General features: G+C 53.9%; 1 protein-coding gene across 4 annotated transcripts; it reads right to left on the reverse strand.

The window, feature by feature from the left end:
- Positions 1 to 1,225: 1,225 nt before the first annotated feature.
- On the reverse strand, positions 1,226 to 14,440 carry MFSD13A (major facilitator superfamily domain containing 13A). 4 transcript variants are annotated; one of them, XM_080822777.1, is made up of 9 exons: positions 14,380 to 14,440; positions 6,781 to 7,022; positions 6,273 to 6,355; positions 5,278 to 5,730; positions 5,022 to 5,145; positions 4,103 to 4,199; positions 3,395 to 3,566; positions 3,123 to 3,316; positions 1,226 to 2,051 (listed from the first exon to the last, which is right to left on the reverse strand). In XM_080822777.1, exons 2-9 carry the CDS (start codon positions 6,946 to 6,948, stop codon positions 1,789 to 1,791), a joined length of 1,554 nt encoding a protein of 517 aa, XP_080678903.1. In that variant the 5' UTR covers positions 6,949 to 7,022; positions 14,380 to 14,440; the 3' UTR covers positions 1,226 to 1,788. The 4 variants fall into 4 exon arrangements, with proteins under 4 accessions (XP_080678903.1, XP_080678904.1, XP_080678901.1 ...); XM_080822778.1 differs by having other exon boundaries at positions 14,369 to 14,440; XM_080822775.1 differs by having other exon boundaries at positions 3,123 to 3,566; positions 14,380 to 14,431.
- Between the last annotated feature and the right edge of the window lie 212 nt (positions 14,441 to 14,652).

Here is a 14,652-nt window from a genome sequence, read left to right on the forward strand (position 1 = left end):
TCTCTGGTGCTGGGTGGGAAGAGGAGCTGTGGGCTCTGAATCTGAGGCGGTGATTGGGCCTTGTGTGTCCTCTAGAGGGCACTCTTGTACCAGCCAGACTTGGCCAGCCCTTCACCCAGGTCGCAGCCTGTCAAGTGGATACAGGAAGGTGTTCATGCCAAAGCCCCACTGTAGGAACTGAAGGTCCCAGCCCTGCACATACACTAAAACCCATGACTGAAACTACCTCAGATGAGGGGAGCACCTTTTGACATCCCTGAAGTCAGAACTTCCACATGGATAAGAAGCTCAGGAGCTTAAAATGTAGTTCCTGGGGCCCACACTCAGATATTCTGACTAATCAGCTCTCCCTTTTAAATCTGTATACTTGGGGGGGGGGATTTCCAGGCCCTTTGCAAATATTAACTTATCTGATCCTCCCAACAACCCTGCAAAGTAGATATTTTTATTATCCACTTTGCAGATGAATTAGAGCCACAAAAAGATTATGTAATTTCCCAAAGCTCTGCCCTTTATCAGCTAGGATTTGAATCCAGGCAATATAGCCCTAGAGCCTAAATTTTTAGCCACTATACAGATCCTCAAAAACCACTGGCCTTGAGCAATAGGTCCCAATCAAGTGGGACATGCCTGGCAATGTCTGGAGACACTGGGTTGTCACAACTGGTCGGGAAATGCTACTGGCATCCAGGCAGAGGCCAGGGATGCCACTTCAAATATTCATAACAAAGAACTATCTGGCTCTGAATGTCCCTAGGTTGAGAAAAGCTGGCCTAGAGCACAGGCTCTTCAATCTCAGCTGCAGAGTAAAATCATGGAGCTTTCCAAAACCTCCTTGCCTAGGCCATAGCCCAGAACCCATGACATCAGAATCTTGGGGAACAGAATTCAAGACATCAGCATTTTTGAAAGCTCCCAGTGACTCCAGGGTTGAAGATCTCAGTTTTGGAAGCAGCTGCTTTTCCTCACTCCCCATGTCTGACAGTGGTGTATGGGAAATGCACTAAGGCATGACCGCAGGCCTGCAAGTCATTCTGCCCCCAGATGCTCATGCAGCTACTGGTCTGCACACCCTCCCTGCTACCTCAGTGACTCTGATAAGGGTGCCCCCCCAACCCCACCAACTCATCTACAGAAAAATGTTCTCAGGGTGCTTTTCCTATTAAGAGGAATTCTGTTCCCAACCCCACCAACCCACCACTCCCGCACATAGCACAGACCCCAGGAACAGAAATGACTGACTTTAATCAGTCTGTGATGACATGAACCTCTTTGAGAGGTCAGATAGGGGTGGGGAAGCCCTGCAGCAGCTGGGGCACAATACTTCAGGCACAACTGAAGCGGAGAGGCCAGAGAAACCACTGGAAAGGTGGAGGGAGGGGGCGGTGGGACTCACAGCATCCCCTGAGTGGTGAAAGTGGCTTCGGAGCCTATGCAGCACCAGCCCCAGCCAGGTGGTTGAACAGGCCTCCATGCCCTGCAGCAACCCCATGTGATCGCAGGCAGCCCCTTCCCTTCTTGGTCCTCCTCTTCCTCCTGCCCCACGGCAGGGAAGCAGGTCCCTGAGCACATACAGCCCAGCTCTTGCCCAAGCTGGGCCAGACAGCCAAGCCGGAACTTAGACCTCACTGATGCTCCTGGCTCAGCCTCAAAGGCTCCCATTCTGCCATCTGTCCTCCAAGCTGTGCCCCAGGGAGGCAGAGGAGCAGGACGAGGGCCTGGCAAAAGTGGCTCCTGCCCAGGGCTGTGACAGCGTCCTCAGCAGAGTGGCCTTGCTGTGCCTGCCTCTCACACCATCTTAACATCCAGGGTCTGGGCCCGTGATAGGTTCTGGCGCTGGGCTTTGACCATGTGCAGGCGTCTCCCGTGCAGTGTGAACTGGGACCAAGTGAACAGCTGCAGCAGGGCACAGGTGATTGGCACCAGCACCAGCAGGTAGAAGCAGCCCTGGCGGAGTGTTGGGGCCTGGGCTGGGGCCGGGGCCGGGGGCTCTGGCCAGGGCTGGGCACTCCCCACAGGGGTCAGTGGGGGCTGCTGGAAGAGATCATGACCTAGGGTGAGAGAGCATGCAGAAAGAACAGGATCAGCCCCAGTCTCCTCCAAGGTCTCCAGTGCCACATCTCAAGTGACACACACGCATGTCTAAACCACAACTCACTTCTTTCCCCAAACTTGCCTCACCCTGTGCTTCCCTTCTGGGTGACTGGCACCACCACCCACCCCATAAGCACAAAGCCTTCCTCGATTCTTCGGGTAACCTCACCACTCCCCAGCAGCCAGTCCTTCCCCTCCCCCCAATTTCAAAACACACCCCACACCCAGACACTTTCTTCCAGCGCCCCTGGCACCGTCAGCTCCGAGCTTCCATGGCCTCCGCCACTGCCTCCCCACAGCCCATTCTCCATACTGCAGTCAGGGCGAACTTTAAAAAACAGACCAGACCATATCACTGCCCTGCTAGACCATGTCACTACTGCCCTGGCAATAGTTTCTCTTCACACTGAGAATCAAATCCAAACCCTGTGCTGACGGACAGAGTCCCCTGCTGCCCAGCCTCGTCTCCAGCCACTCCTGATACCTCTGGCCTCCGTACTTGCCCCCCCCCCCCCCCGCCGTCCGGGATTCACTGAGATCTTTCTAGACCCAATTCTTGCCATTCGGTCCACATCCTGGGTGTCATCTCCGCAAAGAGGCCTTCCTGGACCACACACTAAGTAGCTTCTCAGTCACACTGCCTATGTTGCCATCACTTTTCCCAATACTGTCGCTCTTTTGTTTGGCTCTTTATCGCCAACCCCACCCATCCTTCCAACCAGAATGTAAGTTCCATGATGGCAAGGACCACTGTTACCTCCCTAAAGGGACTTGGAGCCGCTCCTGGCAGAGAAAGTATTCTATACATGCTTGTCGAATGAATGAATGAACTACTGAAAGATGGGAAGTACCAGACACTCAGTTTCTCTCCACACCTGGGCAGAGGCGGAGGAGGTGTGGACCAGGCACAGCTTGTTGGCCAGTTGCCATTCTCTCCCCCTGACTGGACCCAGCTTGTCAGCTGCTGTGCCGGGTAAGCTCTGAACCCTGGAACCTCAAGAGCCCTGTGCCAGCCCCAGGGCCCTCACCTGTGTAGAAGCACAGCAGCCAGGTGCCCAGCAACGGGGCGAAGGTCTGGCCCGGCTTGGTCACCAGGGCCACCATGCCAAAGAGAAGAGCTGAGGCCGCCTGCTTGCGGCGGTTCAGCACCAGGTCCTCGTCCACCAGGTCAGTGACCACCAGGGTCAGCAGCTTACAGGTGCCCTCCGTGAAGACGCGGTTGCTGCCAGCAAAGAAGGGCGGGGGGCAAGGATGACCGGGTAGAGCGGAGGTGGAAGGGGTGAGGGAGGGCAGCGCATACCTGGCAATGAAGAGGCAGAGGAGGCCGGGGCGGTCGGGGCCGGCCAACAGCATGAGCAGGCTCAGGCCCAGCTTGAGCAGGAAGAGCCCCCGCACCACGGCGTAGACGCCCCAGCGCCGGCACAAGGGCAGGAAGTAGAGGTTGTTGACGTGGGGGGCCACGTAGGAGATGCCTGGACAGAAGGGCGCAGCCTTGTCAGGGGGCGCTGCCCGCGCGTCCACAGCTCTCCACATGCCCGCCGCCGGCGTCAGAGCAGGCACGGACGGAACCCTCCCGACGTGCCCGGCTCTGCGCCACGAGCTTCATGTCCACTTATTTAATCCTCTCCACCCTTCAGGATCAGTCCTGTGATTGCCCCTGCCTCACAGATGGTAAGTGGAGGCCCAAAGAGACTAAAGAAAACACACCCAAGGACGCACAGTGAACAAGCAGTCAACACGCGCCCCCGAGCCTGTCAGCCGCGCTGTGAGAGGCCGCTGTGCCGCCTCCCCTCTGGGGGGCGCCATCACGGAAACCACCAGTGAGCGGCCATACCCTCCTCGCACCTCAACGGGCTCCCACCCCCTCCTCCCACAGCAGAGCTGGAGGGTGGACTGGCGCGCCCGCAGAGGAATGGACCCCGCCCCCCGCCCCTGCACCCCTGGGAGCTGCGCCTGCAGCTGGGCGGCAAGCTTCGGGCCTTCCAGCCTGCCTGCGGCACCCACTCACCCAACAGGAAGGAGCCCGTGGAGAGGGAGATGTGGTCTGACAACAGATGCTCCAGGAAGAGGGGGAAGAAGTTGCTGTTGAAGTGGCAGTGAAAGACCTGCAACCCAACGGCCTGTGAGGAGGCTGCTGGGCTGGAGGGGAGCTGGGAGCAGGCCGGAAGCCGACCCGGGAGCGCTGAGAGCAAGAGCAGACTTTAACCCCATGTCCCTCCCCACGGAACATGCCAGAATAAAACCCAACACCTTCCTGTTGCTCATCTAATTTTGCTAAAAGGTAGAAGGAATGATTAAAACTGTCAAATTGAATGATTAAGTTTTTTTCTCTTTAATCGATAACACTTTCATAAAACATGCTTGTTGGCATAAACACCATCTATTTCTGAATTTAGCTAGCTTACATGCTACAGGTGTTTCAGGCACGGCATTTAGTGTTTTAAAAAGATTGTCACGGGGGCACCTGGGTGGCTCAGTGGGTTAAAGCCTCTGCCTTTGGCTCAGGTCATGATCCCAGGGTCCTGGAATTGAGCCTGCATCCGGCTCTCTGCTCAGCAGGGAGCCTGCTTCCCCCTCTCTCTCTGTCTGCCTCTCTGCCTACTTGTGATCTCTCTCTGTCAAATAAATAAATAAAATCTTAAAAAAAAAAATTGTCACGGAATTCCCCAGGGGCACCTCTTTCTCACAGCCTCCCTTTGCAGGTGAAGACGCAGCTGCCCCGAGAGACAGACCTGCCTAAGGTCACACAGGGAGTGAGGACTTCTGATGGTGCTAGAATCCAGGCGTCCCAACGAACAGACCTGTATTCCAGCTAGCAAATCACCCAGCAGTCATCACATGAGGCCCAGCTTTTAAGGAGCCTGCTCCCCTGAGTGAGGCACATCCTGGCTGTCGGTGGGGGGTTGGAGGGGGTGCTGCTCCCATACCTGCACCAGGTCCATGCCCACGAACCATAGGAAGTTCCGGTGACGTGCCAGCTGCTGGAGGTACTGGCCCAGAGTGATGCTGCCTGCATCCTGGCAGCCTGTGAGCAGCTCCTCTCTGCACAGGCTATGGGGCACAGGGGAGTCACCCATGGCCTAGGGCTGGGCCAGAGCCATCTGCCACCCCCAGGCAGCCGCCCATCCCCCAGGGGACTCTGTGTGCTGCAGGGAACCCAGGGCGTTGGGCCAGGCCACTCACCCGCCATCCGCAGCCAGGGCTGGGCACTCTGGCTCCCTGCCAGCTGCCTCAACCTGCCGCCTAAGCAGCCACGTGGCCCCCACAAAGCCCAGCCCAGAGCCGGTGGCCAGTGCCACGCAGAAGGCGCGGAAGGAAGAGAAGTCTTCCTTGTTCCAGAAGGCATAGGAGGCAAAGACAGAGAGGGAGCCAGCCGCACTGAAGAGGGAGCAGTAGAAGTTGAGGTGGGTACGGTCGTGCGCAGAGAGGGCCAGGTCAGCCAGCAAGGCATGATGGTGCAGGTCCACGAGCGTCAGGAAGCCATCATAGAGGCATAGGCACAGCAAGAACTGCAGGCCAGCTGGGGCCCAGGGCACCCAGAATGCCAGGAACGATAGTGCCAGCAGTGGCCCATGCCAGCCCAGGGCCCGCACCCGTGCCAGCACCACGGCCCTCGAGGAGAGCCCAGTGCCCGACCTGCCAAGGAGAGGAGGAAAGGTGGGAGTGGCTCTTACCAATTTGGCGAGCCCCAGTTCCCCCTCTGCCCAGGCCCCAAAGGAAGGACAGAGGCCCAGAGTATGAAACTCACACCAGAGTGAGCCCACTGAGCCCCACATCCTCAGCCTCTGACTTAGGAAGCAAAGGAGGTATACTTTCTCATCTGCTCCCTTGTGAGCCTGCCAGGGCTGATGGCCAAGGGGTGGTGGGATACCTATTTCTCAGGGTTTGGCCCAAGCAGGGATGGAGTCAAGATAATTGCCAGAAGCAGCAGAGAGGGTCTGCTATACAGCTCCCAGTTCTGAGGACCTGACAAGCCAAGCTGGGGTAAATCTCTCCCCAGGTGAGCAAGGCAACAGTTAGTCAAGGCCACTTCTCCCACCTGCCTGAACTTGGGAAGGGAGGGAGTTGGCCCAAAGCTGAAAATGCTCTCCCTTTCTCTCCCCACCACAAACACAGGCACCCCTGGGGAGAGGTCGAGTGGGACAGGACCCGTTGTGAACCATCCCCAGGACACAAACCGGGGCTGAGAGCTGAGGAAGTGACGGTCACTCAGCCAGCCGAACAGGGGGTCGTTGAGGCTGTTCCAGAGGAGAAACACCGTCTGCAGGCAGAGGGGAGATGGGGCAGGTGGGCTCTAGGCAGCCTCTTCTCCAGAGTTTTCCCTACCCAGCCTGTTTGCCACCCCTCAAAGGTAAGCCCAGCTTTCCTGCCTGCAAACCTTTGCTCAGGGCAGTCCCTCTGCTAAAACCCACTCCACCAGCCACTGCCCCCATCAGACTCTCACCCATCCAGGGCAAATTTGTCCAGCTGACAAGTTAACCTATGTGAATACATTTTATCATATATGTGAATATTTAGAACCATGCCAGGCTCAGAGAACAGAGGCCAGGAGAAGGAGGAGTCAACACCTCCAGCTCCAGCTTTTCTTACTGAATCGCCGTAGGCAACCTGGCCTGCCCCATACTCTGGACTGGGTGGGACCTAGCCCTGCGATCTGCCCAGCTCCTGCCCCCCGTGCTGGCCTACCTCTCCAACCCAGAAGGCAGCTTTGTTGATCTTGTACACTGAGACAAAGGTGTCCACATAATAAAGCAGGAACACATTGTGCAGGATAGAGATGAAGAGGGCCAGGGAGCCATAGACCACAGCCGTAGGAAGGCCCAGCATCCAGGCCTGGAGCCTGCCCAGCCCCATGGCTGCCAGCTTGGCGTCAGCCCCAGCAACACTGAGGAGCGCTCACTCCAAGAGCAGTCTGGCCATCCTTGTCCCTGGGGAAGAAGGAGCCAGTTAGCTGCAGGGATCAGAGCCAGCTCTGCTCCTAACCCCAGACCTCTGAATCATTTAAAAACTCATTTCCGGGGGTGGCTGTGTGGCTCAGTCGGTTGAGCATTTGCCTTCGGCTTGGGTTACGATCTCAGGGTGCTGGGATTGAGACTCACGTCTAGCTTCCTGTTCAGTGGGAAGTCTGCTGTTTTTCCCTCCCCCTACCCTCTACCACCACTGCCGCCCCCCCCACCGCCCCAGCTCATGCTAATAAATAAAGTAATAAATCTTAAAGAAGAAAAAAAAAAACCACAACCTCATTTCCACTGGGAGAAAGTTTGTACACAAAACAAAGCTAGAGATTCAACAATAACATACAACTGAAACAGTGCTGGGCTGGATACCGCTATCCAAGTTAACCCAAGAAAACTGATAAAAGCATGGGAAAAGAAGGCAGGCATCCAACAAGTTCGAAGCCAGGTCATGGGCTAGGGCACTGTGCTCAGTATTTTCTTTCATCTACACTATCTTATCACAAAAACCTTAAAAATCTGGACATGCCAGCTGTGAGTCTGGGCACACAATGCCCCTATAACCTCAGGCAAGCTACTTAACCTGGGCCTCAGTTTCCTCTTCTGTAAAAGGGAAAGAGGGATGATCATGCCTACTCTGCAGAGAAATGTAAAGATCAAGGGAGGTAACTCATGGAAAGTGCTCGATAAATGAATGGTGGTGGTGTCATGATCTTTATAAAATCTCTACAAAATTTATAGCACTCTTACAATGTGAAAAGAGAGCAATGCCAAGCTCAGAGATGTTAAGTAATTTGCCCAATGTCATACAGCAAAAAAGTAGGAGATTTGTTTGGTTCTAAAGCCTTTTCTGCCACTTGACCTTCTAAATCAGGTTCCTATGCACTGCTGGGTAGAACAGAGAGAGTTGCTGTGATGTCAGTTTCCATAGGTATATAAGAGTGATAGAATCCACAACCACTCACACACTTTGATTCTGGAAATCCCACCTCAAGAAATGAACCCCAAAGAAACATGTACAAAGACATTCAAGGCAGCAATGGTAATAAACAGCAAAAAGTTGGACACGGCCCAAGAATACAACAAAGGGACTGGCTCAGCAAGGTAGATGCTCCCCAGAGAAGGCAAGCCTATGGGCCACCCCAACACATAGATGAGAAATTCAAGAACCTGTTATGGGAAAAGAGCGAACAAAGCACAGTGGGGGTGCCTGGCTTCCAACTGGTCTGACTTGTACACAGAGGCTGGACGGACAAACAGAGCATGAGAGGGAAGGAAACAAGAGTCAGATCTTTATTAGAGCAGGCCTTCTTAAACTGGAAAGTGCTTTCAAGTTATGTGGGCAATTCATCAGAATGCAGATTTTGACTCAGGAGGTCTGGGGAGGAATCAGCTTTTGCACTTCGAAAGGGGTGTCCAGGTGGCAACCACGGGGCCATGACCACAGTTTAGGCAGTGAGGCATTAAGTCTGCCTGTCTCTTTTTTTAGATTCAAAGCTTTCATCCTCTTTTCAGAAAAATAACCCTGCGTCTGACCCCCAGAGGGAAGCTAAGAGGATTTCCTTCTCTCCAGTTCCCCATTGTGAGTTAAATCGTGTCCCCCAAAAGAGATATGCTCAAGTTCTAACCCCTAGCACCTGTAAATGGGACCTTATTTGGAAACAGGATCTGGGCAGATGTAACTAAGTTAAGGTGAGATCATAGTGAATTTGGGTGGGCCCTTACAGGGACACGGAAATTTAGACACAGAGACAGACACACCCAGAAGGAAGGTGGCTATGTGAGGACAGAGGCAGAAAGTGGAATGATGTAGCTAGAAGCCAAGGAATGCAAGGACTGCAGGCAACCACCAAAAGCTAGGAGGAAACAAGGAAGGATTCTTCCCTAGAGCCTCCAGAGGGAGCGTGACCAGCTGGAGTTGTTTCGGACTGTGAGACAATACATTTTGGTTGTTTTAAGCCACCCAGTTTGCGGTAATCTGTTCCAGCAGCCCTAGGAAACTCCCACATACCCTCAGGGGCTGTTCCTTTCTGAGTCCTTGTGACACCATGCCTGACCATGTGTGCAATCTACATGTTAGTGTGTGCATGCATGCACACGCACACACAGATACACACAGCTGAAACTTCTGCTTCCCATCACGGTCAGGCCCTGGAGAGCCAACTTCAGCCCCAGTCTAACAGCAGTGACTCCCAGGACCTGTCCTTGCCCCATGACCCACGAAAGCTCCCACTCTGTGCCCACCCTTCCAGGGCCTCTGCCCAGCGCAGCGTCCCCTGGGTCTTCAAGCCACCCTCTCCTCTAGCCAGGCCTTTGTCCTTGGTAGTGCCCCTGCTGGAAGCAGCCTCCCATCTCCCCATCCTTCAAGAGCCAGCACTGTGTCCAGACTTTCTCCAGCCCCTTACAGATGCCTCCTGCCGCCGTACCACAGACTCTCCTGCCTGCCCCCACAAAAACCTGACTGTGGGGTTTCTCAGGACAGAGCCTGTCTCTCTGTCCTCCATCTCCTTCAGGGAGGGTGCACTGGACATGACCACTCTCTGATAGAAAAACAGGCCCTTGGGGCGCCTGGGTGGCTCAGTGGGTTAAGCCTCTGCCTTCGGCTCAGGTCATGGTCTCAGGGTCCTGGGATCGAGCCCCACATTGGGCTCTCTGCTCAGCAGGGAGCCTGCTTCCCCCTTTCTCTGCCTGTCTCTCTGCCTACTTGTGATCTCTCTCTCTGTCAAATAAATAAATAAAATCTTAAAAAAAAAAAGAAAAGAAAAGAAAAACAGGCCCTGAGTAGAGGGAAAAGAAGGGAAATCTCAGGGTCTCTCAGGCTCAATGGAAAATGAGGGCAATTCACTCAAGAGATCCAGCCTGGTGCCCGTCTATGCCTAGTGCTAGGGAATGAGGGAAGGAAAAGCAGCTGGAGCAACCTGAAACCAGAAACCAGCCACTAAGTCTGTGAGAGACTCTCCCAGGCTACAGTGATCCTACCTTGCCCCAAAGCAGGACGATAGCCAGCTGTGCCTCTTCCTGGAACCCTTGAGCCCCTGAAGGAACATTTGGTGGGAAATACTTTTTCCCCCATAGCTTTATAGAGGTATAGCTGACACACAAGGATCAGCACATATGCAAAGTGTACCGTCTGATCAGTTTTAACATATGTATATACCTGGAAAACCATCACAACAGTGGAGACCATGAACATACCCATCACCCTATAAGTTTCCCTGGAACTTTCTAAGGAACATAGTGGAAAGAAAACACAATTGGGGGCCTCCTAAGTTCTGACTGCACCATTTACTACCTATGTGACCTGGAGGAATTTGCTTAACCTCTCTATGTCTGTTTCTTTTTTTTTTTTTTTTTAAGATTTTTTTTTTAAATTTATTTATTTGACAGACAGAGACCACAAGTAGGCAGAGAGGCAGGCAGAGAGAGAGGAGGAAGCAGGCTCCCTGTGGAGCAGAGAGCCCGACGTGGGGCTCGATCCCAGGACCCTGGGATCATGACCCGAGCCGAAGGCAGAGGCTTTAACCCACTGAGCCACTCAGGCGCCCCCACTATGTCTGTTTCTTGATCTGCAATATGGCACCAACCTTTCTAGGACAATTGTTAACAATCAAGGGGAAAGTACTCTCAAACACTTAGCACATGAGTGCAGTGGACACTCAAACTTCAGAGATTACTGCTATGGAGCCTCTCAGACCTTCCAAACCCACCACACAAGGATGGGGTATTAATCTAAAGGTGTCTGGGGGCTGCAAAGCTATCTGTTGTTATCCTTAACCTAGCTCACTTTCTCAGACTCCCCAGGGCCTTTCAGACCCCCATCCCTGCCTCACCTCCAAAGCCTTTGTCCAAAGGGAAAGAAGCCTCCCAGGCCCCCAGCTGGATGTCCAGTGACCTACCCTGGAGGCTGGAGAAGGTGAGCCCTGGAGGCAAGTCCCCAGCCTCTACTAGTTGGCTCCCTGCACCCATGCTGGGGTAACAGCAGAAAACCTCAGAGGTGGTGGCATGGGAAGGGTGTTACTTTTGCCATCAGGAGAGGCTGGGCTTAAATTTCACCTGCACTTCCTACTAAGAATGTAACCTTAGGCAAGTCACTTAACCTGTCTGAGCCTCAGTTTCCTCACCGGTAGAATGGGAATAATAATGCCCATCCTTTAAAGGAAAGCAGGGAGGACTAAAATAATGCCCAGGAGCCCAGAGCACTGTTACACAGAAGATGTTCAGAAACTGGCTTTTTCTTGGGCTCACTCATAGAAGATCAGAGTAAGAGCAGGGGAATAGCCTGGTAATCCTGCCCCTTCCCCCAGTAAGGGAATTTGAAAGACAAGACAGGGCACACAAGGCTATCAAAAGAGGAGAGTCTACAAGCAAGAACACATGCACAGTTCAGGAGAGCTAGATACAGGCCCCCACCACAAGCCAGAGGCGGGATTGGAGGGGGGAGCGGGGGCAGAGCGACCTGTCCAGGTAAGCCTCTGCCCAGGAGAAGGAGCTGGGGGAGGAGTGTGCAGGGTCACTGCAGCCATTTCTCTTCTACATTCTGCTCCTCCCTCAGGAAATGCCTTCCCCTACCCACCCTCCTACCCTCAATAAGCCCCAGCAGAAAATAGCAACCCTGCCTCTCCAGGGGAGGAACAGCTTGGAACCCACACCAACCTAGTTGCATAACCTGGGTGAAATACCCTGTAAGCCAACCAACTCCACCCCCACCTTGGCACCTGGCAGAAGAGCCTGCTGGAGGTCCCCAGAGCCCACGCAGCCCTCGTGCTGGGATGGTCCCAGTTATGTGGCTTTGAGCCAGCGTTTCCTTTCCCCTGGCCCTTGGTCTCCTCATCTGTAAAGAGGGGGTGATGCCAACCTCTTGGATTGCTGTGGGGCTGAAACACAAAAGGTACATAAAGCACCAAGTACAGTGCCTGGCACATAGGAGATCCTCGATAAGCAGTAGCTACTGTTATTCTTTTTCCTGTCTCTGGAGTTTGGTTTCATGATCTTTAAAGGGTTTCAGTCATTGTCCCCTTCTGTCAAATCCACGACTGAAGTGGTCTCTCCAGCACCCAACATGGACGGACGCCTCTCGCTGCCTGGTACATCCTGCCATCCCTCATATTCTCTTTTAAATGCCACCTCCACACCTTTGTTCATGCTGTTCCTTCCATCTAAAATACCCTAGATGTAACTACATATCATTTCTTAAGCATCTGGGTATGCCTGGCTTTTACCTCCACCATCAAGAATCCTTACAACTCTTGTTACTATTTCCATCTCATTTTATAAATGAAGAAACCAAGGCTCTAAAGGTTAAATAAATCACAGAGCTATTAGGGGCTGGGGCAAAGATTCAAAACCGGTGTTTTTGACTAAAAATCTCAGCATTTCACATGTCACTATGCCCAACCCCACCACCATCTTATCAAATCCTGCTGATTCAAGGCCCATTTCAGTGGCACAAGACTTCCTGAGTACACCCAGGCAGGTGTTCTCTCCCATTTCAGGTCCCTTGGCTCCTTGATCAGGATCCAAATGCCTCCCTTACCCTCCTCCAGCACCCAAGCTCTGTAAGAGCAGCACCAGGTCAGACCCCAGTTTTCTACTCCCTGCTTCCACCAGGCTCTTTCAGCACACAGTAGGTGCTCAGTTAATGCCTGCTGAGTCAATGTGCCCCTAAAAGGCCAATATGGGTATCCCCAGAACTAGGGAAAAGCAGCAGCCCTAGGATTGCCACCCCCAAATCCCACTGTGCCCCTCAGCTCTGCTTGGCTGTGGGAGTCAGAAAGAAGCAACCAGGGGAACCTTGATGTGTCCTGCTGAATACAACACATACAGCAAGACAACAGGTGCACAAAGAGGAAGTGTGATGACAAAAAGTCACATTTATTAACCTTGTACCATGTGCTAAGGAAAGCAGATACAGTATGGAAAGAGAGCTCAGGGCAAGGAGGTAGAGAGACACCAGATCAGAAAGGGTTTTGTAAATCACACACAAGATTCTGTCCTGAGGACAATGGCATAGGAGGCACTGGGCAGCTGCTGAGGTGACAGAACCAGATATGTTTGGAAGGAATCCCCTGGCATAAAAACTCTCTCTTGACCCATCAGGCTTCTAGAAGATAAAGAACTAGAAAGGATGGGAACAGTAGCATCTCCCTGATTTCTGAACCAACTGATAGTGGCTGGGAGCTGGTGGATTTGGTGGAGGAAACCAAGAATGCCAGACTGGGCCCCTAGAGTGAGGGGCATCAGGAGGGTGGGTGTTGATTCCCTTCAAAAGGACTAATGACTGCATGTGAAGCAGTATAGTGTAAAGGGGGGAAAGCTATTAATAAGAATAATTTGGAGTTGTGAGCCCTGAGTCAAGTCTGAACATCATCACTACTAACTAGCCATCTGAGTTTATTCCTACCTCTATGAGGCAGGAGAAAATAATTCTATTCTCTACCTGTCCTCAGGAGTATCAAATGAAATTGAAAGGTATAACACCCTGCACAAATATTAGGTGTGTCCTTTTCTCAACAAGCGGCTGACCTCTGAATTGTCTGCTGCCTCTCCAGTTTCACACCCGCCTCACCTGTACCCCTGCCCAGCCTCCCTCCCCACAGCAGCGTCCAGTCCTGGCAGGAGGGCCTTCCCTGGCTGGCGAGGGGGGTGGGGGGTGGGGGTGGCGCCCTCCATTCCCAATACTAATAGGTCTATCCTCCTCACGCTGGAAATGAAATTTCACCTTACTGGGGGTGGGACCCTCCTCCTCTCCCAGGGCACTGGAGGGTCAGCGACTTCACCCTGGGACCACCAGCCCCTCCCAAGCCACCAAGGAGTCTGGGGCTAACCCAGGGGCTCTTTACGCAACAACTGGCGCTGAAACATGTGGTTCTCCAGCCTCTCTGTACGTTAAAAATCACCTGAGGAGTTGCTCAATACCAAGGCCCGGGCCTCACCCCTGACCAATTAATCGGAATTTTCAGGGATGGGGCCCAGCGTCAGTGTTCTTTTAAATCTCCCCAAGTGGTTCTACTAGGCTACCAGGGGTAAGGGCCATTGTGTTCATGAAATGGATCCCGGCCCGAGGCATCCCGCGACCCCAGACCCCAGAGGAGCCCTTTTGCAAGGATTCCACCCTTGAGCCCAAGTTTCTCCCATCCTGCCCCAAGGGCTCTCCCAACCCACAACCTGATCACCTCAGGGACACCCCCCCACCCCGCGCCTCGGCAGACAGCCCCTAGGACTCCCAGAGCAGACAGCATTCCTGCCCCCTAGGGTCCGTCCTTTGCGTCTGACTGGCCCCCAGTCCGGCCCGCTCCTGCCCCCGCGCCCGGGCGGCGTACCAGCCCCTCACCAATATCGCGGCAGGCGAAGCCTAATCCTGCGGCTGCCTGGAGCCAGGTGCGAGTCAGTGCGCCTGCGCGCGCCCGGCCGGCAGCTTCCCCAGCCTCTCCCCCCGCCCCCAGCCGGCGATTGGCTCCGCGCGGCTCCCGGGACCGCGCCCCGGCAGGTGCCCGCGCCCAAGGCTGCCGCAGCCATATTTGTCACGGGCGCGTGCCCGTGGGGACCGAGAAGAAAACGTAGATGCTGGCCAGAAGAGAGCCGATGGAGAGAGCCTGGATTCCTG

The sequence above is a fragment of the Martes martes genome (assembly GCF_963455335.1).
Source record: "Martes martes genome assembly, chromosome: 14".
NCBI classification, from domain to species: domain Eukaryota; kingdom Metazoa; phylum Chordata; class Mammalia; order Carnivora; family Mustelidae; genus Martes; species Martes martes.

Coding starts and splice junctions, on each gene's coding strand:
- MFSD13A (XM_080822775.1), bottom strand. CDS start 6,948: ATGGGGCTGGGCAGGCTCCAGGCCTGGATGCTGGGCCTTCCTACGGCT. Junction 5,731..6,272: donor TTCCTCAGCTCTCAGCCCCG/GTTTGTGTCCTG, acceptor TCTCCTTGGCAG/GTCGGGCACTGGGCTCTCCT. Junction 3,567..4,102: donor CACGGGCTCCTTCCTGTTGG/GTGAGTGGGTGC, acceptor CCTTCTGTCCAG/GCATCTCCTACGTGGCCCCC.